At 41.7% G+C, this 26884-nt stretch overlaps 1 protein-coding gene across 5 annotated transcripts in view; it reads left to right on the top strand.

The window, feature by feature from the left end:
- WBP1L (WW domain binding protein 1 like) overlaps positions 1-26884 on the top strand; it is a 59369-nt gene that overhangs the window by 15995 nt on the left and 16490 nt on the right. The window contains exon 1 of one of the 5 annotated variants that reach the window (XM_063405400.1): positions 18667-18977. The exons of 3 other annotated variants lie outside the window; for them this stretch is intronic. In XM_063405400.1, coding sequence (XP_063261470.1) covers positions 18878-18977 — 100 coding nt within the window. In that variant the 5' untranslated portion in view covers positions 18667-18877. Of the gene's footprint in view, positions 1-18666; positions 18978-26884 lie in introns of those variants that run through there. One more of the 5 variants, XM_063405398.1, reaches the window with a different exon arrangement.

The raw sequence follows: 26884 nt of genomic DNA, 5'->3' as shown, positions 1-26884 counted from the left end.
CAGTGTTTACCCCTGTTTCATAGTGAATGCTGAGCTTTGCAAGTGCTGGCTTTTGGTACAAATTCATGTGTTGTGTATTTGTAACACCAGGATCTTCTAGAGACCCACAGGAATCAAGTGACTATTATTTATATCTTCTTACTTGTTAAAACTGCACAAATGTAGACTCTTACTTCTGAAGATTTCATTTCTTCCCAAGGAAGTATCATCTCCTGGGATTTAAGTATTTGCTGATGCAAATCTCTGTCATCACAGTTAAAGAACTATTGAGTGTCACATCTTTAGGTCATCAGTTCAAATCTAGTCCAGAGAGGTACTGGGCATTTTTATGCCCCTAATGCCTTTCATCAGGATTTATGTTTACTTGCTTAAAATTGGAGCATCTACTATTCAAAATTATGATTCAAGTGGAAAATAAACAATAGAAGCAGTTCTTTCTGTAGCAAATATCCTGTTTGACTTGTGTATCTGTATATAGTTGTCAGTACACATGGAACTTTAGAAGGACTAAAGGTTGCAGAGAAATAGATGCATTTAGTTAACTCTGGTATTTTTGGTATGCTTTTCTATGACTTTTAAATTGCAAGAGCTTTTGAATAAAATATAGAAGTATACAGACTTTGAAGGCAAAGAGATTCTGGAATTCAAAATGCGATGGGAGAGTATTTTGAATGGCAACTGAAACACTTTTGGACAAAGTATTTCTGAAATTCTTCCAGGCAGCTGCTCATCTAAAGAATGATGCTTGGTTGGATGGCTTTTTTTTTTTTTTTTCTTTCCTGGTTGTTCCTTCTAGCATTCATGTCAGAATCCTTGTACAAAGCTGCACTGCTAAATCTGACCTCTAAATGTAGGTTTCTGGTCAAGAAGTGTGGACTTCAGTGTAGAGTGACATCTGGTACTTGTGATAACACATTGACCTGTACCTTGCCCAGGCTGCAGAGAGCTTCAAGGGTTCAGTTCAGCCACACAGGCCTATGCTGCTTCACAGTTCCTCTTTGTCCAGTTGTTCTTCTGAAGTTGGGAAATCCTTGCAGTCTCTTTGAGATATGTTGGGATACGCAAAGCCTTACTAATCCCTTCAACCAGGGGCTGACCTCCTCCATGCTGGGATCTGCCTCCAACCACCTCTTTCTTCCAACCTTTCCTGAATGTTTCCTGAGCGCTCTCTGGCTTGTTTCAGGGACCAGCTTGCCAACGTTGTCAGGAATCAATAGCTGGAGTCCTTCAGGAAAGAAGTTGAAGATGCTGAAGTATGAATTCTGGTGTCCTGGTTATTAGAATCTGTTAGCAGAGACATCAAGATGGAAAGCCGGTACAAGTGTTCTTTTCTCTGTGCTCCTGAGTTGAGAAACTAGGATTTGAGCTGGCTTCCCCACCCCAAAGGCTGTTGCATAGCTTCCCATGCATCTCATGCCATGAGAGGGAGCTAACTGGTAACTTTAGTCAGTATTTTGAGGTACAAAAAGTGGGTTGTGAGGTGTGGAGACAGAAAAATAAGATCTTTAATGGAATGGGAAAAAATTGCCCATAGAACTTGAGTCATCACTGTGGCACTTTTTTATAAGGCTTCCAGTCCTGTGAGTCTGGAATATATGTTTTCCTGTGTGGTTACTCTGTAAAGTGTCCTCAGTCAAGTGAAGGTTTGAGTTCTTGGCACTTTGGGAGAAATTATGAGAACATTCATTTTCAATCCTGATGCCACTTATTGCTACCATATTGCTGGTTATCTCTGAGGCTTTTGGAAATGTATTTATGGCTTCCTACTTAGGATATTCAGTTACAATCAAGTATGTCAGAAGCACTGAGTGCATATTTCTGTGTCTCTTTTGATGCTGATTTTATAAAGGCAGTATTGAAGTTCTGCGTTAGCAAAGGAATACCAACCACTAAACTATTTTTGCCAGTATTTTAAATCTCTGATTACTTTTTGGCTTGTAACTGATATCAGCCAGAAATGATGCATGGCAGGAATCTTTCTAAATTATCATCCATCCTTTTGCTGGACACCAAAGAGGAAAATTACTGAAGTGGAAAGAAAACTTTTTTTTTTTTTTTTTTTAAGCTGAGTCATGAGAAGATTGGCAAGTTGCAAGGGAAAATTTAAATCTGGTGTTTGCTTACTATAGTTAACAATTAAATCCTCCTTTACAGAAAATTACTAGACTAAATTATGCTTTCAGTCTCCCTGATACTGTGGAAGAATAAAAGAAAATAGAGTTTCTTGTTTTTTAAACTTATTTTTAATATAGATATTTGGTATAGGACAGGGGTAAATAAAAGGAAGATGCTTCTTTTTACTGACAGTTTCCAAAGATTGACCATAGAAATATGGTCATCATCAACAATTACTAATTTTCATAAACAGTATGATTTTGTATTTGTTTTCCCTTATTAGATGCAAATAACTAAATCAAAGAATGTCCTCTTCTGAAACCTGTGAGCCTTCAAGAGTTCTGGTTGTTTTCAGTACGTATACAAATATTAATACACCGAACTAGTATGAAAAATATCAAATGAAAAATGAAACAAATCAAATCTTTTGTGTAAAGTAAAGTAATAGGTGTTCTCTATAAACATTAATGACTTACTCTGTTTCTAAAATAGTAAATTCTGTTCTTTTTGTGCTAGTAGAAAAAGAAAGAATAGAAAACAGTGACTTAGCCAGACATGAAGCCCAGTACAGTTTGGGAATGGATGAGTAGTTATTTGGAATCCCAGTTACGTTTTGTATAGAGGCCATAATTTATCTGGCACAAGAATCCCGGCTAATGTAAAAAAAAAAAGAAAAAAAAAAGAAGAAAAAAAAAAAAGGTGTGGTCTGTCTTTTTGAAAATAGATGAAATAGATTGCAGAAGAACATATTTGTCAACGGGAAGTAACCATAAACTTAGGAGGAGTTCAGGCATTGAGTACAGCTGAGCAAGACTAAAGACAGAACCTCTTTGCCCTCACTTTTCAATCTGTAAGTAGGACCAGAGAAAACCCTTTATGAGGGTGGAGCAGGCTTTTCCATCCCCTCTTTGTGTGCAGTTGCTTCATGTAAGTCTTGGTGCCAGGCTTTCATGGCACAGACTAGGGGCCACATGGAGTGAAGCTGCAGGTTGTCACCAGGCCACAGGAACAGCTCTTGCACACCTGGTGACAGGGGAGTGTTTAGAGTTGGATTTGATGTAGGTCAAATTCAACATGAGAATTTCAAGGTGTCCCTGTGCAGATTTTTGTCATGCTGCCAGATGGGCTTTACTGAACTATTGCATGTAATGAACAACCTTTTGTGATTGCATTGATCAAGATAGTACCTGGGGCGTGTTCCTCATCCAGGGGGAGAAGTGAGGTCAGTGGGAATGAATGTTGTGCTGCAGCTTAGACTGGAAAAGAGATACTTTGGTGTCCTGGGAAGATTAAGTCTCGGACTTCTGCTGTGGGCCATTCAGTCTAACGTGGCATCTCAATGTTCTGTGGCAGGTGACTTTCCTGCATTCCTTGTTGGGCTGCCCTTCCTGTTCAAGTGATGATCAGCTGCCCGGTACTTCGTCCTCTGCTTTCTCCTCTGGCAGACAGTCCTTTCTGTTATCCTGGTATATGAGCTCCAGCCTTGCCTGCCATCTCCTTTTGACTCAGAATAAGCATTGTGTTGTTCCTTGTAGATGTGGTCATGAGTCCCACCCTTCAGAAAACTGGAAGCCTGGTTTGAAGTCACCTTCACAAGCTTTTTGGATGTGATGCATAGCATGGAGAGCCCTTTGGATGTTGGTCTTTCAGATATTTAGATATTGTGGTGGGAATGGCAGCCAGAAAAACAACTGTTAAGGCAGCAAAATCCTTCTGTCAGCTACATTTGCCAGTAGCCCTAGAGGAATAAACTGGGATGTTCTCTTAACTCCTTCACCTTTCAGATTTGAACTGCTTGTTTGTTCAATGAGTGAAGAGTATTATGGCTCAGAACATGTGCAGAAGTGGGATGGCTACATGTAGGGCTCTCAAAAACTCAGAGAAGCTGGTGCTGGCATGCTTATATTCTATACTGCCACAGTGACAGCCTTGGTAAATTGATAGCAAAACATAAAATCTTTTTTTCTCTTGCTCTTCTCCACAGTTTAACTCTCCTTATGAAGTTTATCTCTGAGCAAAGGATATTAACAACATTTTTATCTTCTTGGTTTTACAGATTTGGCTTTAAAATTCTCTGCTTCAAACTTGGCAAACATTAGTTTAGTATGCAAACAGTGGGGATGGAATAGGGGAAATCACTTGGCTGTTGAAAAGCTACATATGGGAAAGTCACATGGAGGTTTCAGTGTTTTACTTATAATTTTGCAAAGGCCTCTTCTCATTTGAAAAACAGGAGAGACTAAATAGTGGCTTCTGGAAAGCAAACAGCTAGATTCTTCTATGAGTATTTTTAACACAAATATTAACTTCAAAGATTGTGACGCTCTTTTCTCCTTAAATACTTGGTTGTAGCCTTCAAGATGTATAACTGGTAAAGCAACATTGTGAAGAAAACCGTAATTCCTGCGGCACCTCTTTTTTCAAAATCTAGTTGTGAAACCGTTAGAGATGCTGTGTTTTCATTAAGCAAATATCTACTGAGTTTCCAGGAAGGTAACTTGATTTGCAGAAAGCATACCCAGTGAGAACCGTGTGCTTTTCATGTTTGTCCTTTATTGAAGGATGAGAGTATTTATTTCAAAATCTCTTTTTCAAAAGAACACTACATTTAACATTACTATTAAGTAATATTTAAGTAAGAATCTTTTGTATTTTCAGATTTGGCTGTATATGTGAACAGACATTTCCAAACACAAGTCCTTGGACGGAGTCTACCAGTTAATAATGCAACCATGAGTTTTATGTCAGCTTGATTCTGAGCAATATTTTGCTGATACCAGTGTAAGATAACTGCATTATGTGAAACTGCTTGAACAGAGCTAAGGGAGTGGTAGAAGTGATCTGCCCAAGAGACTTTAGCATTTTCCCTCTGCTCACATTGCTGAACATGACTAAGTCTTTGCAGAATGACATCTAAGGTTACACTTGGAGTCATTAGGTTATAAACAGTCCATAAAATGTTTTGCATACTTCATGTTAATATTCCTCTGAAGATCAAGATTCCCTGGGGAGAAATGAGAATATGCACCAAAAACATTCTCAGTCTTGAGGTTTATCCACAGCTTCCTAGATCACTAAAGATCAACTGTCTCATGAAGACATTATTGCAGAACAAATTTTGATGCTGCTCTGAGTGTTTATATATGGGGGGAATCTATGGGTTAGCGCCCTTTCATGTTTTTGCTGACTGACTGAGTTGTAAATTACATTTGAAAATCTTTCTGACTCATTTGGTAGATTTATATGAACCTTCATGTTCAAGAATGTTTTTAAGCCCCAGGCTGTGTTGGGAAAACAACATGGTAAAAGTGTTCAGATCTTGACAGAATGTCTGAATTTGTGCTGTTGAATAGATGGAGGGTTTCTTTAGTTTCTGTTCATTCTTAGTAATGTTTAGAGGCATTGGGGGTGAGTTCTTCACCTTTCTTGAAGATGCCAGAGTATCTCTAAGAGATCTGACCCACCACGTATTTTTTTTGTCGAGAATAAATCTGTTCCTACAGTGAAAAAAATGGTTGTTTCTAGACACAATCCAAGTAAAGCTGGGTCTGTGGGGGAACTGTTGAACTTGGGAAAATGATCTTGACTTTTGTTGTGGCGTTAGCATTGACTGCCAATCCTGAATGCTTGGTATCTGCAGAGGTACAGCAACAGCCTGTGCTCCTTGCCTGTGTGGTCAGCTGACCTAGGGCAACGCTCTGAAATAAAACAAAACCTCCAGACCACCTACTTGTCCTTCAGAAACTAATCTTATTTCAGATTCCACTGTTACTTTGTGAAATACTGGGATTTATAGAGCTGGCAGGATGGCTCTGGCAGAGCTATCACATTACAGCAAGGTCTGGGCTCTCAGTCAAACGCCTGACTTAGGTGGCATTTCTCATACCTAAAGACACAACTCACAAGGGATGTCCTTGGCATCTGCATGCATTGAAATTTCTTCCAGGTCATCTAACTGAGAGCGAAGAGTTGAACAAGAATCTGGTGAGAACTGCTGTAAGTAGCAGACACTCCCAAGAGAGCTGCAGTTCACGGACTGTAGGAGCCACTGGTGCATCTTGCTCCTCTTGGGAAGTTCAGGAAGAAGTGTTTTCCATGTGTGTGTTGAGTTTTTGGAGGCCTGGCTGTTCCTCGGGGTAGTTCAGAAGCTGTCTGCAGATTTGACAGCATCCCTTCACGCTAACGAGGAAGCAGCAGGGTTGTGTTTCCTCCAGCCTGCCTAGAAAAGGGAAGTAGAGAGGCTCAGCTGTGCAGAAACAGCTCAGAGACTTTTCTCTAACAGAACAGCTCCAGAATACGCTAGTTGCATGTGTGAGAATTAACCCTTGTCCAGTGTGCTTTGTCTGACAGCAAAGCTGCTTGACTTGTCTCTGTTATGGATCTGTTTCCAATGTGAATCCTTCAAGCATCTCTGAAGGTCTCTTGGTGCATAGTGGATGCACTGAATGCCACTGGTTCTGCTGGCTCACTTTGGCAGATAACAGTTCCATTTCACAAATTGGTTTTTACATTTACAAAAGATGGGTTTAGCTTTTTTGATTTGGCTTTCCTTTGAATTTCCCAAGAATTTTAGGACATTATTGATGTTCACTTATTTTTCCTCATGATGTCTTCAAGTCAGTGTGAGCTCAGACTGCAATAGATAGTCCACTATATGTTGACACTTAAAACATAAAGCCATGCTGTCAGTTTATGCTGAATTCTTTCCACAAATGGAGTTTATGTGGTAGAAGTTCTTAACATTTTTCTTTCTCATGCTAGACCTGCATTTGAAAAGGATTCCAAAATTTTTTCTCATCTTCAAAAAGCTGATGTTAAAACCATCTACTGAATTCAGCCCTCTAAAACTGAAAGAACAGTAAAGATTTTACTGATTGTGTAATTTACTTCTGGTGTAAAAATTATATTGCAGCTAGTAAGGAACACACAAAGGCTTAGGAAAAGGTTCTGCAAAACAGTGTTAGATATAAAAAAAAGAAAAAGGTATTGATCTAAAATTTAATGAGTGAAGTGAGTGTACAATAACTCAGTAACTGATATAGACTAAAAGGGTTTGCTGCAGCTCTTTTGGTTCTTGAGGGGAAAAAAGCGCTAAACAGGAAGTGGACAAACTCCTGTTTGTAAATGATACACATATTAAAATAAGTACTAAATGTATATGGGGTCAGATTAAAGAAGAAAAAAGAAAAAAAGAAGAAAAAGAAAATTATGAAGTGCTTCAGTATCTATTGAAGTACTAGAATAAATCCCTGAAGGCTTTATAAGCCTCTCTAAGGCAACAGGAAACGAGCAGTGTGGATTTATCAGGAACAACCTCATGGGAGGGGGCTGATGAATTTAATTTGGTTAATTTATTGGATGTTTTACAGCCCAGCCTGAGTGAGGCAGCACATTGGTTATGGGATACTGAGTGAGGATCTGTGTTCAGGAGGATCCATTAAGTGATGAGTATATGCTAAGGAGTGTCTGTGGTGGTGACTGGGATGCTGGAGGGATTTGTTCTGCCTCTGTGCCAACAGTTTGGGAGACAAAAAGAAAACATTTGAGATGCAGATGGAAGGTTGTGTGTGTTTTTTAAAACAGGAGAATAACTTGAAGAAATAGCCTGAAGCCTATCTCACTTTTCTGCAAGTAAAAATTCAAAGTACTTAGCAATGGAAAGAGTGAAATAGTCTGGTATTTTGGACCAGAAATTGAATGCAGTTCTTTCTGTAAAAAACTCACCAAATTTAACAGTGTAGAATTGTCCTGTACAGGTATTTTTTAATACTCCATGCAAGTAAGTGATATGCACCATTTTGAATCCCACATTTTAAGGTGGGTTTAAGTTTCAGACTGAGAAAACCAGTAAAGCCATGATTTAATCCTTGTAGTGTAGGAAATAAAGACTTCCTTTGTCTTCTGGAAGCAGCTTATAGAGGAATGGAACAATTTTCCAGGTGAGCTAAGTTAAGAAGATCACTACTATTAGTCGTCTTGTTTTTAGTGGAGAAGAAAAAAATACCTTATCTTGCACTAAAGTCTGAATTAATGTTAATGGAAAAGAACATCCTTATGTTTAAAGGGCGTCAAGCACAGGAGTACATCCCCTGTTGAGGCAGTGGCTACACTAGTGATTGCAGTTGCCTTAAGAATAGGTTAGAGAAATGTTGATGCTTTGGGTGCAGCGAATCATTCCCAGAGCAGTTTGGTAGCCTGGTGCCTCTGAGTTTGCCTCTCTGGTTTTCAAACAGCCCTGACTTTTGAAGCCTGTGCTAAGGAACAAGTGCTGAAAGGAGGACAAGTCTGATGGTCAGTCTGTAATTATATCCGTAACTGAACCCTGCTCACAAATGTTGCTGTCTGTCCCTAAGTTCTTTATGTATTTTTACCTGGAAGATGTCTTTTCAATGGTCTAATGACTTTACAAAGTGCAGGCTGGGTCTCTGAAATTAAATTGGTGGTTAGTTTTCTCACTTGTTTCCAGGAAATGAGGGTTGGTGTCCTGGTGTTCCAAAGGAGATGTTAAGAATTTCTGCTCCCCAAACTACCCCCTTCGGGGGAAAAATACTACTGTAGGAGCCTGTGATGTGTCAGAAGTGAGTATTAATAAAAATCAAAAATATTTCCTTGTCTTAGAATTTCTTCATTCAACAGTCACCCACAGGGCTGTGAGCTTTCTGAGTGCTGAGGGTGATGTATATTGTTCAGTTTTTGAAGATGAAAATGTTTTGCTAGTTTGGGGTTTTGGGATTTGTTTTGATGTTTTTCTGGGCTTTTCAAAATTTATTGTTTTACTGGAGTCACTGTAATTAGTACCAACTACTTTCCTGTAAAGAGATGGGATGTCAATCAGGTTTTGATCTATTTTGATTTTTTTATACTGATGCATACAGACTATTTGGTTTCTGCTGTGGGAGAACTCCAAACGAAGCAATGGTTGCAGGAGTAAAAGGTCGCTGGTTTTGTGATACAGAGCACATGCATGTCTGGGAGCCAGGCCTGAGCAAGGAGAAAGCAAGTGCTTGGTCCTCTCTTCTCCTGCAGCCTGCAACCTTTGCTGCAGAGAAGTGCATGAGAGGTAAAACCGTATGGGTCACCTGGTCCTCCTGCCCTGCACAGCCAGGGGAGTGTTCACTTCATCTGCCAGTGGAATAACAAGCATTAATGGAAAAGATAGCAGTTTGGATAAGATAATGTCCATAAAGGTAGGCTTTATCAACCTTTCTTCCCCAAATAAAACTGAATTGCGTTTTTAAATACTGAACTCTCTGAAATAAGCTTATGCACACGTTTTGCATACACTTAAGGGGAAAATACTACAGATACCAGGAAGGGAGGAGAGTGAGACCACAGGGTTTTGCAGGTATCTGCCCTTGAAAGGGCAAAGCTGCCTGGCCAGCAGGTTTGTCACTGAAATTTAGAAACTGGCTGTGATTCCAGGTGCCACCAGTGCCTTTAATGCTTAAGCAAAGTGCAAACTGCGTAATGCCAGGGCCGGCGCTGAAACACGACTCCGGGACATCGCTTCCTCCCAGCCGCCTGCTCCTTACATAACTGCGGGCTTCCCCCGGCGGCCTCTAGGTGAGCTGAGCCCGGCAGGAAATTCTTGGGCAGCCGGTGGCAGTTCTGCTAGGCTAGAAATGAATAGCAATTTCTACAGCAAATTTCTGCTAGAAAGAATAGCAACTAATTGTATTCTGAGTCCAATGGTTGAAGTACCTCAGGCCCTATCCCTATTCTGTGCTTAGGGAAAATAGCAGCGCACAGGGAAAATGAAGCAGGATGGTAAAGCTGGCAATGGGAGGCACTGATTTTTTGCCCTGTAGGCTTGGTTTGAACCAGCTTCATCTGCACCTGGAACTGTCAGCTCTGGTCCATGTACACATCACGTTTTCTGAGGGCCCCCTCAAAACATCTGCTCTCTGGTTGGCAGAGCAGCAAAGTGTGTGGCCTTTTGAGGAGCCTTTCTTGTTTTCCTGATAAAGATTTCAGTCAAAACAGAACCTGTACTGTAACAGGAGAGATTCTAGGCTTTAAGGTGTTTTATATTTTATTTTCTTTCACAGATACAGGTAAACTCAGCCTGAATCTGCCCTTAACCATACACAATGCTGATTTATTCCTTACTTTTGTTTACTCTTTTCTTCCAAGTACATGGAGAGACCATAAGCAATGCAGTAATTCAAGTTAGAAAACACAATCTTTTGTTTAAAATGAGGTTTTCTGAAGTGTTTTTTTCTGTGAAGTTGCAATTTTAAGGAAGTTTTTAACAGTGGAGTTTGAGACTGAATAGCTCTCATAGAATTTTGTCTGAAGATTTAAAAGTGATGTCTTTAATACTGTTTTGCTGTGATCTTTAAGTGCTTGTGGTATTGAGCTTTCTTAGTAGTTAAACTTGTGATTTCCTTTCATTCTTTATTTTGATTGAGAGAAGAAGTATGCGATCTCCAGTGCCCTTCCTTTTGGAAGAGGAGAAGTCTTTCTGTCTTTCTGCTAGTCAGACCACCACGCAGTGTGGAGGGGCTTTCCTTGTGCTTGTGCCCCAAACTCCAAGCCTCAGCCTGTTTGCAGCTGTATGGATGAGTTTGTGTTTCTGCTAGAGAACAGAAATCGTGTAAAGATACTGCACAGCCCATTGGGTTAATTGAGAGACTTTTAATTTTGGGAATACCATACTGAGATACACATGTATTTTCTAAGAGGAAGAAGATTCTGTCAAATCAATTGTTTGTAGTTTGAGTACTGCAAACCCAGTCTCCTACAAACCAGAATCTGTTTATTAGTGGAGATGTTGGTAGCACAGCAAGGCCTGGAATGAGAAGTCCAGAGATAATAGGAGAGTTCTTGAGGGTGTACGTATGTAAAGAGCAATTTGAGGACATTTGCCTCAGCCTATGTAATATTGCTCTGCAGTGTAATGTTACCAAACCATTATATCCAGCAGTGTGCTCCAAAAGAGGCGGCTGCTGATGTCTTTCTTTTTTCTTTTCTGAAGGATTTCCCAGAAAATTTGTTCCTCTAAAGAAGGGTTCAAGCCATGTAGAAGTGGTGTTCTGCTGGAGAAACATAATTCTGAGAACTTAATGAAATAGCCTCTTTCTTGTAAAACAAGCTGCAGAAAACAAGATTGCCAGGATTTGAGGGGAACTTTTCTAAACTTCAAGATGTAAACTTATGCTCAGGAAAGGTCAACAAACTTAACAGAGATCTGACCAGACTATAGGCATGAGATCCTCCCAGCAAAGTCTTACCTGATGACAAAGCCTTTTTAACCAATTGTTTACTTCTTGTCAGGTTAACCAATGCACTGTTCCTGAAACAGGAGCTGAGCATCTTTGGGCAGTCCAGGTGCCTGTTTGGCACCACTGTTTCTGAGCAAGGTGTGGGTTTTAGATTTATAAGAAAAGCAGCAGAGGTTAACATCAAATTACTTCGTAATTTGCAGGGATACCATCACTTCAAATCACAGGCATCCGCATGTGTGATTGCTTATCACATCTGCTATCTGCTCATATCTCTGTGGGTGTTTCCCATAACCAGTATGCCTGTGCATTATGTGTGAGACTGGATTTTATCTGAATATTGACTTTTCACACAGTGGCACTTCATGAGAAGTGCAAAAAGGGCAAAGGGCAATTAACTTGCTTGGATTTTGTGTTCTTGCTCATGGTAATGTAATGCAATTTGGCTGATCCCTGACCTTCTTGTGCACTCGAGACATCTGTCGTAGGTATATCTTGGTAATAAAATATCACGTAGCCACTCTTATCTTCAACAGATTGTCTGTTTTTGTGGTAGGTTCTTTATAAACACATTTGCAGGCTCTGAGAGTTCATTCCCTCCCTTATCTGCAGCAGGCCTTGGCCTGTGTAGTTGGACTCAGCAGCAGCAGTGCTGTGTCCTAGACAATTGCTTCATGTATAAAAGTATCCTTCTCTTGGAGATTCTCTAAGTTAAGACTGTCTGCTGTATAATTGCCTATTGACTTAGCCTATTCTGAAAAAATCCATATTCCAGGACCCCAGAAGGTATTTAGAGCAGCGTTATCTCATGCAATCTAGAGGCAATAGAAGAGTAAGGAAAATGAAAACCTTAAAGTCAATCCTAGTCACCCCAGCACTAGTGTTGTTAGTTTTGGCAAATCCTGTCTCAACAGTAAAGCCAGCTGCCATTTTGGCATCAACACAGACAGACTTGGCATGATCCCCTCTGGCATCAAAAAAATGCTTTGTGGGAGCTGGCACCAAAGCTGTGAAACAAGGGTAAGTAAGGCCCAAGGGAAACGCCAAGCAGACATGAGATGAGCACTAAAAATAGTGAGTTGCTGTCATTTGTAGAGAAATCAAATAGCACTTGTAAGAGTAGGGCGTCCAAGATCTCCATCAAGGTTGTGCTGGTAAGCATCTTTGGGACAATGCGTGTCTGTGATGATGTGACCAAAGGGCACACACAGGCTGTATTTTTGGTACCCACATGGTGCAAGACTCTAAAACTAGAACAGACGCTTACCGTCTTGATTCTGTGCTTAAGGGATCCTGTTACTGTCTGCAGACTCTGCCTTCTCCCCTGTCTGGAGCAGATCGTCTCCTCTTGAGCCATTACCAAAGTCCTGTTTGCATACATGGGCATCAGGAAGGCAAGAGCTGTGGTGCCAAAAAAGCAGGGAGCCAAGCTGCTATCCCTATACAACCCCGGATACACTTGCCCTCCTGAGACAGTCTCTCCTCAAATATTTAACAGCTGAATTCCCCACTCCCTCCTCCTTCTCCCCCTCCCAGCAGGCTTAGAGAAAGCTGAGTAGGCTTTACGTGACTTCATTACCCACTCCAGACTAAAAGTGAAGCCTGACATCTTCATCTGGGCATCTCAGGTGCCCAAAAACCTGGGACTGCTAAAGAGACAAAATCAACCCTATCTCTTTTGAAGCACTTACCATCATTTCTCAGTAGGGCATTTTCAACCCTTTAGTCCCTCTGTGCCTCAGTGACTGAGGACTTTGAAGCTTTTTAACATCTCTGGGCTTGCATGGCAGGCATGGGTGTTGAAGGAGGGGTTCTACAAAAGTAGATGATTCACACAGACTTTGGCATTACAGTTGCATTAGTTTGGCCACAACTCTGTTGCTGTCAAGAAAAGCACACTGGACCTGTGGCTATCATTTTCTGCTCCATGGGCAAAGAGCAGTGGGAACAATTTCTCTGAAGGCTGGAAACCTCAAGCTACACTTAGAAAAAACTATTTTGGTCTCAGAGAAGAGCCTGAACTTTTCATTGCTACCACTCTCCCATCAGCTGAACAGCAGAGTGGGTAGGAGTGTCTGAACAGCCTGGATGTGGTTGCTTTTATCTCTTCTGTCAGATGGGTGTTGGAGAGGACTCTTCTTGGGTATGTCCTCCACAACTACCCCTTGTCTGCTCCCTGCCCTTTCCTTGAGTGCCTGTACGATAGCTTAGTACAGAAGGCAGCTTCAGAGGAGAGAATTGCTTGCTGTATGAAAGTGCAAAGGGAAGTGCTTTACTGTTGGCATTTCTTCACCCACAAAGGAGCAGTGAAGAGGAGGACAGGTTCTCACTGAAATAGCAGATGATGGAGTGGGTAGTGGCTTCCTCTGTGGTGCACACTACTTGAGTTCAGGGCTTACACACGGCTTTTGGGTGGAGATATGGCACATATTTGTACTTGTCTGCTTGGCTGACAATTCTATTTGGGATTCAGTTGGAACTGAGAGTCAGCTGGAATCAAGCATGAGCTGTTACTGTTGGGACTCTCAGTAACACTGAGAATATTTTGAAGTGCACAGTCTTATCCTCTCTGGTTAACCAGTTACTTAGAGAGAAAGACAGGTAATTAGCAGTGAGGTTGAAATGCACTGTCTCTATTTGCTTCATTTACTAAGCTGCAAAAGTTTTCTGTACTTCTGAATCACTGGGTTGACAGAAGTGACGGCCTGTGGGGAAGAGGCACAGCTTCTCACCACTGCAAGCCCTTGCCCTTTGTTGCACATTTAAATTTATTGATCCATCAGGCTGTAGCAGTGCTAGCTTGCACGCCGGTTCCAACATGTATGGTGTCTTTTCCTGAAATTATTCTTTGATTTCTCCAGCAAAGATTAAGACAATTTTCCCTGAAAAATAGTAAATGCGATGCCTCCAGTGTTCTTGTTTTGTAGTTGAAGTGCATCTGGATTGGGGGACCCACTTTACCCCACTCCTAAATAATACAATAATACTAGACAGAGTGAAAAGTTTGATTTGAGCCACTTTTCCCCTGAGCAAAAGAGTAGATATTCTAGGTCCTCCAGGTACTGGGAAGTTACCAGCCTGACCTCTTCTTCTTGGTCCTCTGGAATTTGTTGATGGCATTCTTGGTAGGCAGTGCCAATGCTGTATGCTACATGAACCCAGGACACCTGGTCCTCACATGGAAAGTCATCATGTTCTTGTAATGGTATCATTGGGGTGGGGAAGCTGCCCTTCACTCTTCAGGGATCTACAAGTACACAGGTGGGTAGACAGAAATGGTTTGTAGGCAGATTTAGCATTGCATTGTTGTTCCAGCATTGGTGCCCTCCCAGTGTCTCATGCTAGTTTTGCTAGCAAACAAGTCCCTTTAGAATATTTGCTATCAGGTAGATGGAGCTGCTTCTTCCTGGATATTGTCTTATTCTAGAGAAACAGAAATCTGCTTTTACCCTTTCTGTATAGTTCTTTTTCTTTTCGTTATTCCCCAAACTATCTCCAAGATGGGAAAGTCACCGTCGTTGAGGCTGCTTCTTTCACACTGTGTTTTGAGTGTGTGCCAGATTTGTGAAGTCTCAGTCCTAGCACCCAGAGCTGCAGGTTGACTAACAAAAATGGATAGCTGGTGCTCCAGAAACACTCCTCTTATCAACATGAAAATAACAGAGTGCACTGGGCAAATGGAAGAATAAGTAGATCAAATTGTTCCAGCTTTATGGTCAACCTGTGTATGTAGCTGCAGAACTATGGTATTAAAGTTTAATGGAGAGGATATGACACATCATCTGTATTTACTATTCAAAACTTCTCCCTACCTCAGACTCTAATAGTAGAGCAACTGAGAGCAGCCTCATGCTTCAAGTCTGACAGATTTCAGGTGCACAAAATCAATTTTTGTTACAATTGTGTTATCATAACTGAATCTCCTCAGGGTGTATCAAAATGAGTACTATACCTTGCTTGGTTACCAGACCTGCTTGCAAGCATCTCCCATCAAAGGTGGAAAACGACTCTAAAATGGCCCAAACAACTTCCATCATGTGCTTCACTTGCATGTTCTATCTGAGGTCATGAGGCACAGTGTGTTGGGCTGTGAAGGTCCTGAGCAGCATCCTTTGCTTGACATCATGTTTGGGGCAGATGGCATGTTCTGGAGCAGTATTACAGACTGGTAATGCCTGAAGGCCTCTACTCCCTCTTTTCCAGTAGAAACCTGCTCACCATTATTCTGTGGTGGGATCCATGCTGACACACCAAAAAGGGATGGTTTGTGGCTGCCTAAACAAGCAAATTTTGGAAATAATGTAGATCACATAATCTGTCCTGACATTAGTGCTGACTTTTCAGAGCCCTCAAGAGAGTCATCTACTGAGGAACTGTGTGAACAAACACACAAAACTTGTGTTTGTTTTGTTCATTTTATCTTGGATAGACTCACTGTTGTGTAGCCTTTGCAGATCTTAAATTCCAGGTTTGTATAAAGGAAGTGAACCCATGCTGAGTCTGCCTTAGAGCTGCTCCTGCTTTCATTAAAATAATTATTATTTCTACTCTGGTTTCCCCCAAGCAGAGAGCAGTAGAAAATTAGAAGGGTTTTGGAAATGGACAATGAGCAGCTGAAGGCTTTGGGAAAAGATTTTACATTAAGAGGATAGGGAAGATTGATATCTTTTATAAGATGATAGCTAACAGGTACAGAGTAATGAATGGGTGAGAAGATGGATGAGGACTTCTGTTCCCACTTGCTAATAATATGAAAGTCAAATTAGAAAGTGGTAAATTCATTCCTGATGAAAGAAACTATTTGTTCGCAACCACTGTCTATGAAACTTACTGCCACTAGGCAGAGCTTTGGGGCAAGAACTTAGGAACTTAAAAAAAAGGAGGGGGTAAAAGGATACCAGTTGTTAGATACAAAGCAATTGCAATGATTAGGAGAATCTAGGTGTTTTGCAAAGGTTCTGAGGGTGTTGGTCAGGGTTTTCTAAGGGTATGAGCTATCTTGTCCAGTTCTTTTTTTTTTCCTTTCTGTCCCTCTACATGTTTTTTTTTCCCCATAGTTGCCTATAGCAGAGTTGTGGAGCATGTTACTGGCCACTGTCACTCAGGGACTGCAAGAGAGGGTGACTGCTCCTGCTGCAGTCGAATGTGGTAATGCCTGGTTGCAAACCACTTTTTTTGTGTCAGTCTTTCCAGGATTGCTAAATTCACACATAAATTAGGATGCTTTTGCTTTTGCGCCAAGTTACTGCTTTTGATAGTCCTTCACAACTTGTCTTAGATCAAGAATGACGCTTTGCCTTTTGAGTGTGTGCTGGGGGAGAGGCGAGTGGTTAAAGTTAGATTCCTTCTGACAGTAGGGATTTAGAAACTGCTGCATTGGCTCAGCCCTGGGATCTGCTTAGTCCAGAGCTCTGGATAGCAACAGCCAAAATCGGATGTTTCAAAGGCCAGTGCAAGGCCACAGAACAGATTACTAAAACAGAAAGCTGCCCTTTTATATCAGTGATGTTTGTCCATAGAATTGGAAAAGCAAAGGTTGAGATCCAAAGGTTTGATCCAAGAGCACAAAAGCTGGAAAATCCCATTGCCTGGCTGATGGTAGTTAATGCTGATGTTTTGTATCCTCCAGGAAATTGCTTCTTGCTTGTTTTCTCTTAGGGAAATGAGGGATGTGCTTACCCTTAAACAGCATTTTTAGATGGTGCCTTTAAGTTAGTGTAAAAATAAGTAATGCTTGGGTGTAGTCTCACAGCCCAGTTGTGGAGAGGACACACACAGAGTGGGGTTCTTATTTGGGAAACCACTCTGGGCTGGACTGACAGGAGACTGCAGTGGTGGTCACTGAGTGGTTCTGGCATGTGCAAAATAGAGACTTTTTCTGACACTGCTGAAAGCTGTCTAGCTGTTGGGTGGCAAGGGGTGTCTGTTCTGCTTTATTAATTAATTTATTTAGTTTGTTTCCTCTTTATTTTTTTCCTCCAGTTTCAAATTAGCATTTGCAAGAATTTTATGTGATTTTTCTCCCTCTTCTGCAGTACTGAAATTTGTGTTAAAACTGCTACTATAAAAGGCATTCAGTGAACTCACTATGGAAAAGAGTATATTCCTTTCCTTGTCATGTATTCTAATGTGTTGGGCTCCAAAGCCAAAGAGTTTGTCCTCTGTCAAATACCATGGAGCTGCTGCTGGAGCATATGGGAGTGGCAATGGTGTCCCAGTCCGTGTCCCCTCCTCCCCCCGACAGACGAGGACAGCTGCTGATTAAAGAGAAGCACAAAAAAAAGAGGTTGCTGAACTTTCAAAGTGGAGGTAGAAAAGGGAGTTAAATTTAGATTACCTTCTGCAGTGTCATCTTCTACAGCACTGTGGAACTTGCTGTACTCCTTGCTTGGGGGAGGACAAACAAGACATGCCATCCTGGGCACCGGATGATAAATTTGTTTATAAGGCTTAATTGTCCCTTGGCATGAAAATGTGAAATAAGCTCAAGTAGAATGAGAAAGCTTTTGACAGGGCTAGTCAGATTTTCCTTAGGGAGAGGTGGATTTGAAACTCTTCTCATCACCTGTCTGATGCTGGAGGTGTCTAGTCCTGATCCTTCTGGAATCATGGAAGTTGTTGCTGTTTCTTTAGAGGGACAGCTGTTATCTTGAGGGGCTGAGAGTTGAACAGTGCTGTGAGTCAGAAAAAGTGGAACTGTGCTGGCAGGCAGAAGGTGGCATTGAAGCGCTTTGGATCTGTGAAGGCTGCCCAGGTCCCCAGGATCTGGACGTACTCGAGAAACCATGGTGGTGGCTTCTAGGACTCCAGTGCTGTCCTGCAGGCAGCATGAAATTCAGGTTTCTTCTCAGAAATCAGTGAACTGTCTATTTTTGCTTAGCGAGATTTAATCATTGCCACGCTGTTGGCTCATGACAACATTTTTAATAGACTGCCCTCCACTGCAGCATCGCCTCAGCAGGGAGGAGAGCACTTCTGCACTTCTGCTCCACCAGGGCTCCCTGACAGGTCCCGTTTGCAACGACCTGCCTGGTGTCACCCAGCAGCTCAGCAGGCTCAGCAATCTTAAGGTTCAGGGCTGCCTCACTTTTTTTTTTTTTTTTTTGGTGCTGATTTTTTTTGTGGGGGTGGTTTTTGGTTTGGGGGGGTTTTTTTGTGTCGGGTGTTTTGTGTGTGTGTGTTTTTGTGCTGGGGGCTTATTTTTGGTTTTAGTTTTTTTGTTTGGGGTGGGTTTTTTTGTTTGGTTTGGTTTTTTGGTGGGTTTTTTTTGTTTTTTTGGGTTTTTTTGGTTTTGTTTTGGTTTTGTTTTCTGGGTTGGTTTTTTTTTTTCAGAACTGCCCGACCTGATGTCATTTCCCTCGTTTCCCTCTTGCAAACACCCTGGCTGGGCTGCGTCTGAGATATGTCACAGGGAGTGGGAGGAGGAGGAGGGGGAGCCAGCGAGTGCGTGCAGTGTCCCAGGACCCTGTTTATTTAGCATTCCCAGCTGAGGAAGCCCTGGTTTAAATAGGATCAGAGGAGCGGGCTGCCCGCAGCAGATGAAGAAATGGTTGCTGTGGGGCTTTAAATTCCTGCCTTCCCATGTGCTGGCGTGGAGGATGAGCCTGCAGAATGCCTTTCCTCCTGGGTCTCAGACAGGTAACCAACCGGCTTAGGTGCGGTGGGAGCTGCTTGCTCAGGTGGAGGATGTGACTGGTTTTTTAAATTTTTATTTCCCCCGTCTCTAAGGATATGATTTCTGACTTTCCCAAAACAGAACTGTACAATCAGCACTTCCCCACCCGTGGTGTGTGATCGAAGAGCACAGTTGTGTGAGAGGCGCTTTTTATTAGAAAGGAAGGAGCAAAACTGTGAGCCAGGGATAGAAACTTCCTTGTTGTTGTTGGAGGCTTTGCAGCAGGCAAACTCTTTTGTGTCGTGCTCCTGTGCAGGTTTTGTTTGGTTGGGTTTTAGGGTGCTTTCCACAGTCCTTAAAATGGAATTGCATTTGCATTTCTTAAAAACATGCCAAACTTTAAATTGTTTTCTTGTACAGGCATTATTTTGTATGTAAAACAAGATCTTAAAAATGAAAAAAAAAGGAGAAAAAACAGAAAAACCCCCAGAAAATACCCAGAAAGAGTATTTATATGTATACGTGTGTGTGTGTGTGTGTCTTATCTCTAACAAAGTCATCTAAGGGAAAATGGCAACATGCTGTGACCCACAGCTTGGAGATTTTTTAAATTGTTTTGAGAGAGTTTGAGCTTGAACAAGAAACTTAGGATAATTTAATAGCTGGTAATATCGAGTGGAATGAGAAATGGTAGCAACTGCCCAGCTGCTCTCTGCTGGAGGAGGTGCCAACTATGTGTTCCTAGGCTGGGGAGAGCAAACCCTTTTTTTGGTTTGGGAGGCACGTCTGTAGGGGAATCTAACTGTAAACTCTTTCCAGCACTGCCGTGATCTGTAATCCACAATAAATATACATTGAATGATATCAGAGTGCTGCTTGCAGTTTCTAATTTAGAATTAAGAAGTCAAGATTGGACTAGCTACCTACTTTCAGTTGTTTAGCCGTGCTAAAAGACTTCAACGCGCTGCTAAGTAAACAGCGCTGTCTCTTTTTCCTTATCAGTTCAGTTTTGGTGAAACAGCTCTCTCCCCACCCCCACACCCCCCCCTTCCAGAAACAGTTTTACATAAGAAACTACCTCTAGCACAATGACCTTCTGTGATTGGTGCAATAGCTATAAATAATAGTTCACTTGTTAGCACTCAGGGCGGAGAGACTTGCCTTAAAAACTGAACCAGAGGGGGAAATTCAGGCACAAAGGCTGAATGAATGGCTTTAGGTAACAAACTGTAGCGAGATGTAGCTGCCTCAAATGCTGAGATTGCTTGAGACTTATGGGTGTGTTTTTCTGTAAAATTCCGGGGTTTAAATAATTCATTTTGCTTTAGAGATGTATTCAGTGCAGTTGGGGTGCTGCATAAGGTGTAAAAGTAGAAGTTACGTGTAATTTGGCTTCATTTGCTGGAACAGTGAACATCTGGTTGTCTCAGTGGATGGGTGGTACTTTTTTCTCTGCTGGTAACTTTTCGGCATCAATAGAGGCATTACAGGAAGCAGGAAAAAAAGGTGTTGCCTCAAGAACACGACCAAAGTTCTTGACTATTTTTATCCACTGATAAAGGATTTAGTGGGAAACAGCTGCTTCAACTTTTCTTAGTTTTAATCATTTTTAGTCTTAAATTAAATATTTGTGATTGTGTCCTGCATGCAAATACCATTCAGAAATTTCTTTTTCCAAGGGTTGTTACTGAACAGTGCTGTTTAATTGAAAGTGTGGGACAAATTCAGGAACATCTCATCACCTCCATTGTTTCTTGGTTTTTACTTGGTGCAGTCAGACTGTAAACACTTGGCTGTCTGGGATGGCCTTTATTGTTCTCACTCAGCACAAGGGATGCTGATCCTGGGTTGCAAGCTCGGGGAAGAGGTGCTGAGTGGGTGCCCTCCCATGAGCTGTGTGATGAGGAAGGAAGGATCTGAGTGAGACCTTTGGCTCCCCAGGACTAGCACCCCTTGCTCTGCACCCATGGACTGCACTGAACAGCTGCTTTTCCTGGATCTGCCTTCATTTCTTCCTTGGAAGCCAGCAGCATTGTAGCATTGCAGATGGACTGCCAAACACCTGGTAAAAGTAAGGTGTCTGGTTGATTCTGGGTTTTTTTTTTTATTGTTGCAGTGGGGATGATATTTAAATGCCTAAAAAGCTAGGTCAGCACTGTCTGACATCAGTGCAATGTGGGTGTTTAAAGCTCCCATCCAAGGAAACGTGATTGTAGAGAATCTCTGCTTTTAGTTTTAAGTGAGCATTTCCTCCTAAAGTTGGAGGTGGAAGCTCGAACACATTCACCTAGTTCATTGCATAAATGAAAAAAGAAAAAAAAATAATTTTCAAAAGATGTTGGATTCCGAACATTTTGAGTTTCAATTTTAACTGCTTGAGGTTTTCAGCGTGGTCTTCTGTTTGGTGGTTTAAACCAACAAAATGCAAGACAGCCTCCTTAAAGCTGTCATTTCCTAGAAGTCTGGAAGTGTGTATCTTTAATGTGAGAGGGCTGAAGACTGCAGCTGGGAAGCTTCTAGCAAGGGGTGAGGAAGTAAACATATGGTGCTTAAAACACTAATGCGTAGTTTTCAGAATCTGAAATTGAAACTACAATAAACAAAAGTGAAACCAGCTCTTACTGAAATACAGCAAAGTGTCCATTATCTGTGAAAGGACAGTGTCCCTTTAAAGATAGTTGGAGTATTTCTCCAGGATAAATGGATACAACAAATCAATTTGTTCCTCACATAAAGGTTAATAAAACCTTGGAGGTTCTGCATCTGCTGGGGGTGAGGATGGGTCTGCTGTGGCTGATTAATCATGGTGATCTAAATATAATTCTCCTGATGCTGGCATTAGTGAAGCAATAAATGTTGTGGATTAGAATTACAATTTTGGGGATCTTTATTGTGTCTGAGACAGCTCAGAGGCATCATTCCTCCCGCACTTATTACACTTCAAAGTGTTTGGATATTTGCACTTACTACACTTATTTTTTCCACATTCAGCAAAACAAAATTTGTGGTGGGTGACTTATGAAGAAGCGTCCAGACTTGATTTATCTCCTGGCCTCAGCTGTATGTCACAAGGCAGGCTTACAGGAATCTCTCCCCTGTTGTGCTGGCAGGGCCTGGCACATGAGGTTCCAGTAACTCCCAGCAGTCAAAACCACTTTCATCTTTGGCAATCTTACATACTTTTGTTAAACTGAACCCACCAAAGACATGACACTCAGATGGTGGATTTTTGCTTTTATATTCCAAAAGACTAACAGGTATAATGTTTGTAAAGACAAGAGGTGTGGAGGCTCTGGTGCAGGCGCAGCCACACTGGTGTCGTAGGTCCTGAGCTGCCCTGGTGATCCAGGGTTCCCCAGCAGGTCTGCCTGTCTTTGTTGTGATCCTACCTGCTGTCCTTCTCTGAAAGGATCTAGTGAGTTTTTACTTAAGATTAACTTTGATTAGGAACTGGAGGGTGGCTTGCAAACCAGGAATTGTAGTAAACCCTGTGGCAAAATTGGGCATTCCAGCCTAGTATTTTCAGTAGCAATTTTAACTTACTACCACTTGAGTGCCTTATCTGACAGAGATCATTTTCAGCTTGGTAGCTCTGTGTTTGCATTCTCATGAGCTGTTGCTGATGCACTTCGCTAACCAAGACTAGTGATAGTCTGATATGTGAGACTGAGTAACAGCCAAGTGGGAACTAATAAATAGTGGATATCAAATAGTTGTTCCTGACATATTTAATATACTGACAACCACTTCAACTCCGTTATTTAGAATGCTTAAAGAATATATATGGTTCAAATACTGATGGTGAGTTACTCAAAATACATACTTCAGTGCATTTTTCTGAAGATAGTGTCACTTGCTTAAATCCATCCTGCTTGTTATGGGTGCGGCTGGGTACTGAGAGCAAGGGACTGCTGCCTGCAATTAATGAGATTAGTGAAATAACTAGGTCAGGATTTTGATTTATTATTAAATAGATGCTTATTACCAAAGTCCCTATGAGAGCTGTGAAACCAGAACATCTGGAGTGGTCACAGGTTGAGCCCAAGTCCTGTTAAAACCAGTTGTATCTTGCCCTTCAGCAGATGTCATTTTGGCAGTCCCCCTTCATCCTGTTGCTGGGCTTTTCTCTGAATCCCTCTGTATGCCTCTTATTCAGGCCTTTGCTCACACCTGTCATCCTGTTGTTATTTTCCATCTCTTCTATTAAAATAGTAATTTGCTGTGTAGTGCCTTGAAAAATGCTGTAGTGAAGTTTGGAGAAATTAGGGAATTAGCGTAGGTAAAAAACCTGGCTATCCTAGAAATGCCTATAAACAGCTGTAAGTAAATGCAAGTCACATTTCCAAGTGTTTCCCAGGGTATTACCAAGATTAGGATGAATGGATACTCTGGCAGTTTGAATGATACATAGAGGCCATATAAAGGTGCTCATATTTAGGGTAATGGAGTCTGGATTTCTGTGGAAAGAGGAGACAGCAAAAAGCTAAAATGGTTATTGGATTTCGTGATACTGGCCACTGCTGGTTTTGGTTACCTGATTAATGCCAACTGAGGAGTCAACTTTTGTAGGTGGTTGGCTGCCAACTATGCACTTCTGAGCGTGGGCTGTGGTGTTTGTTGCTGCTGTTGCACATATTAATTTTCAGCTTGGAAAAGAGCCACGCTAGCCTGGAATTTGCTCATCTTCATCTTTCTCCCTTCTGACTTAGCAACAATATGTTCCCAGGTTAACTGACTTTTGAGAGCAGAAAAGAGAGAAGTGCCTTAAGCCTTTTATTGTGATGGAACTCTGCTGTGAATCAGTTATTTCCCTTCATTTCCAGCATTGGCTTCAGATGCAATTAATCCTAACAGATTTACAGCTATTAAACCTGACCATTTACTACTGAAAACCTTTCTAAAAGTGGAGTAAGGAGGTCTGTTCCATCCTTCCTTGAAAAAGGAGCAGCTCGGTCAACCTGCAGACCTTCATGAATGCCTCTTGTCGAAATTGTGCCCCAGATTTTGACCTTTAATTTGTCCCATAGATCTCCAGTAAAGGTCTAATACTAAACTGAAAGGTGAAGAGAATAATTGGCTTTTTTCCTTGGCACTGACATTACTGTTTGCTGTGGCTTCAGATGTGACAACATACAGCACTGCCTTGAGTTCTCTCTTATCTACCGCTGCTGGATATTTTAAGGATTATTTGTAAAAGCACTTGACAGCAAAAGTGGACTACTGGCAGAGTTGTGGAGTAGCCAGTATGATTGTGGGTTTATCACAAATGCCAAATATCAACAAGAAAATAAGCAAAAATAAGAATCTTACTCAGTGTTACTTTTTAAAGTTTGTGATATGCAAACTAATCTAAAATGCCACATCTTAATACAAAGAGACTCTCAAAATGCACAAGGTAAGGTCTTCCCAGCTCAGCCAGTTTCATGACAAAGAGCCTGTACCACGTATCACAAATTGTTTCTGTTGGACTGGACTGGGAGGGAACACACTCCACACATTTGCAGAGTGTTGTCCCAAAAGCTCCTGGCTTTTTTGTGTCTCAGAGACCGAGTGATTCCAGTTTCTTAGACCAGCTCTTAAGATGGTACCACAGAGGCAGTGATGTACATACAGCCTAGGGTACATGCTAATTTGCAGGACAAACTGAATCCCCTGAAACTAGCTGGGAATGTCCTAGGCTTTGCAGGTGGGAGATAATGGATGGCATGTTCTGGCTTCTTAGTCATGAAACAAGACTATTCTGCTCTAATGGAGTTGAATGCTCTTTGAGAGTAGACCCGTGTAGATCCTGCTTAGTAATCCTGCCCGGAGGCTTCTACAGTTAGCTGAACAAAGGCTGGTGGGGAGGGATGTGCTTGCTTGCCTGGACAACAGAAAAACAAGACTCCTTCAGCAGGGAAGCCCACTCTGGAATGTAATAGCCACTGGCTATTGGGGAAGAAACTGCTTTTGGAAAGAAATCCTCCCCCTTCCTTGTTTTCCTAAGGTTACCTTAAAATATTCCAAAACCCCTCTGTAACAGTTCAGTAAAAACTCCATGCTGGTAAGAATGACAAAAATTACCATTACAAGTGCTGCTAGCAATGGAAATTAGTAACAAAGGCATGTCAATAAAATATGCATGCTCCAACTTTGCTTCTGTGAGAGTTTTTTCCACCATGTATTTTTTCCTTATCTATAAAATTGCTCTTTCAGCCCTGTGCCTTGTCTATGGCTCTTAGTGTGAAAAAGGAAATAGTATGCTTTCACAGCATAAGCACTTGGGATATTGTTTCCAGGAGACATTTAGGCTCTAGATAACTGTATTGCTGATATATCTTATGCAGTTAGCTTAGCAGCCTATGACACAAAGAATGCATGGGAGAAGGAAGTAGAAATGATAAAATGCTGCTGGTATGAAAAGTGCAGCCTGAGATTTAAATAGAAAGTGAAGTCAGACCAAAGAGCTTGGAAGTAGGTAGAAATCTCCTAACGAAGAATGTGACGGTCTCTGTCATGGCCAGGGTGGCTCTACATAACCTCTTTCTTGACTTGCAGAAAAGGAGCAAACTGTACACTGGCTCAGCTTTTCACAGAAATGAGTCTTGACTTAAAAGAGGAAAGGAGACTGAAATACTTGTTCTGAAGGTGTCACCTGTAGTGTATCCCAAACCAGTGCTCTCCTTGTGCCAGTCTTTCTCTAGTAGACTTCTGTTTGTGGAGATCTATTGCCTTTACCTTTTGTCTCTTTCCCTGTGCCAGGCTGTGTAACCCAGTGTTAGAGGTAGCTGTGCTCCGAGCAGTAGTAGGAACATGTGACCTGCTGGGATCCTTTCCAAACCAAATTATTCCTTGGTTCTGTGAAACTGTTTGGAAACATGGGTGACAGTTCTGGGTCTGACATGTGGCCCCCGAGTCTGACAGCTCTGTGTTCCCAAAAGTCTGTTGGTGGCTGGGCTGGCAGAGGGCTGCAGAAAGGCTCCAAAATGAGCTGCTTGGACTTTGAGGAGTGTGGCTGGTGGTCAGCACTGCAAGGACTTCAGAACCCCCGGCTGTTCTGAACTGTGGGAGCTGAAAGCCAGCTGTGGGACTATTTGAAGGTACAAGTACATGTGCATTATCAGGGAAGAGCATTCGTCTTGGTCAGTGTGTGAAGAGGCTCTGGGCAGTAAGATTTAAACTCTGCTCTGGATGGGAAGCATGATGTTGCCTGAGACTTGGTCTCCAGGAACAGCCTGCAGAACACCATCCTAGCTGCTCAGGATCCTCTGTTGAGAATGTACTGACACACCTGTTGGCCACTGGGTTGACAGGGAGCAGCCCTGCACATAGGTGCGTGTGGAAAAGTAATTTCAAATATAATGAGGTTGGCAAGAGGGAGTCAGTAAGTTCAGATAAAAGGATGGTGTGATGAAAGTCTCTGAAATCAGGACTGCTGCAAGTTTTTAAGTGAGAAAAATATAGTTGAAGATGTTATGAGTTGCTGCTGCCCAAAGACACTGATTTGTTCCTTATTGCTACTCTTTGAAGCAGGCAACACTGAATGGATGAAATTTTTATGGTGTAAACCAGAAGTGGTCAAGGATGGATCAAGTGTGGTGACGGAGAGGAGATCATGAAATGGCACTGTGAGACTGTTTTTTCACCAGCTCCATGTGATTCATTTGCTGGTTCAACAGGTCACATTGATCTTCATGTGTCACAACCACAAACCTCAACCAGTCATTCTCTGACTTGAACTTATCAACAGGATTGCAGTTTTGCAATGGCATCTTAATTTCTCAATTCTCTTCATATGAGAGCCAAAACCTATGATGTTCATCAGTTACATTAGCTCTGCAAGGCAAACAAAAATGAGGAAAAATGTAAATAAACTAATAAGAACAGATAAGAGAATAGATGTGTCCTATTTCTAGTTCTTTTGTCGGCTAAAATTACAATTTTTGGAGTG

The sequence above is a fragment of the Prinia subflava genome, chromosome 9 (assembly GCF_021018805.1).
Source record: "Prinia subflava isolate CZ2003 ecotype Zambia chromosome 9, Cam_Psub_1.2, whole genome shotgun sequence".
NCBI lineage: Eukaryota > Metazoa > Chordata > Aves > Passeriformes > Cisticolidae > Prinia > Prinia subflava.
This window is presented reverse-complemented; position numbering and strand designations above follow the sequence as displayed.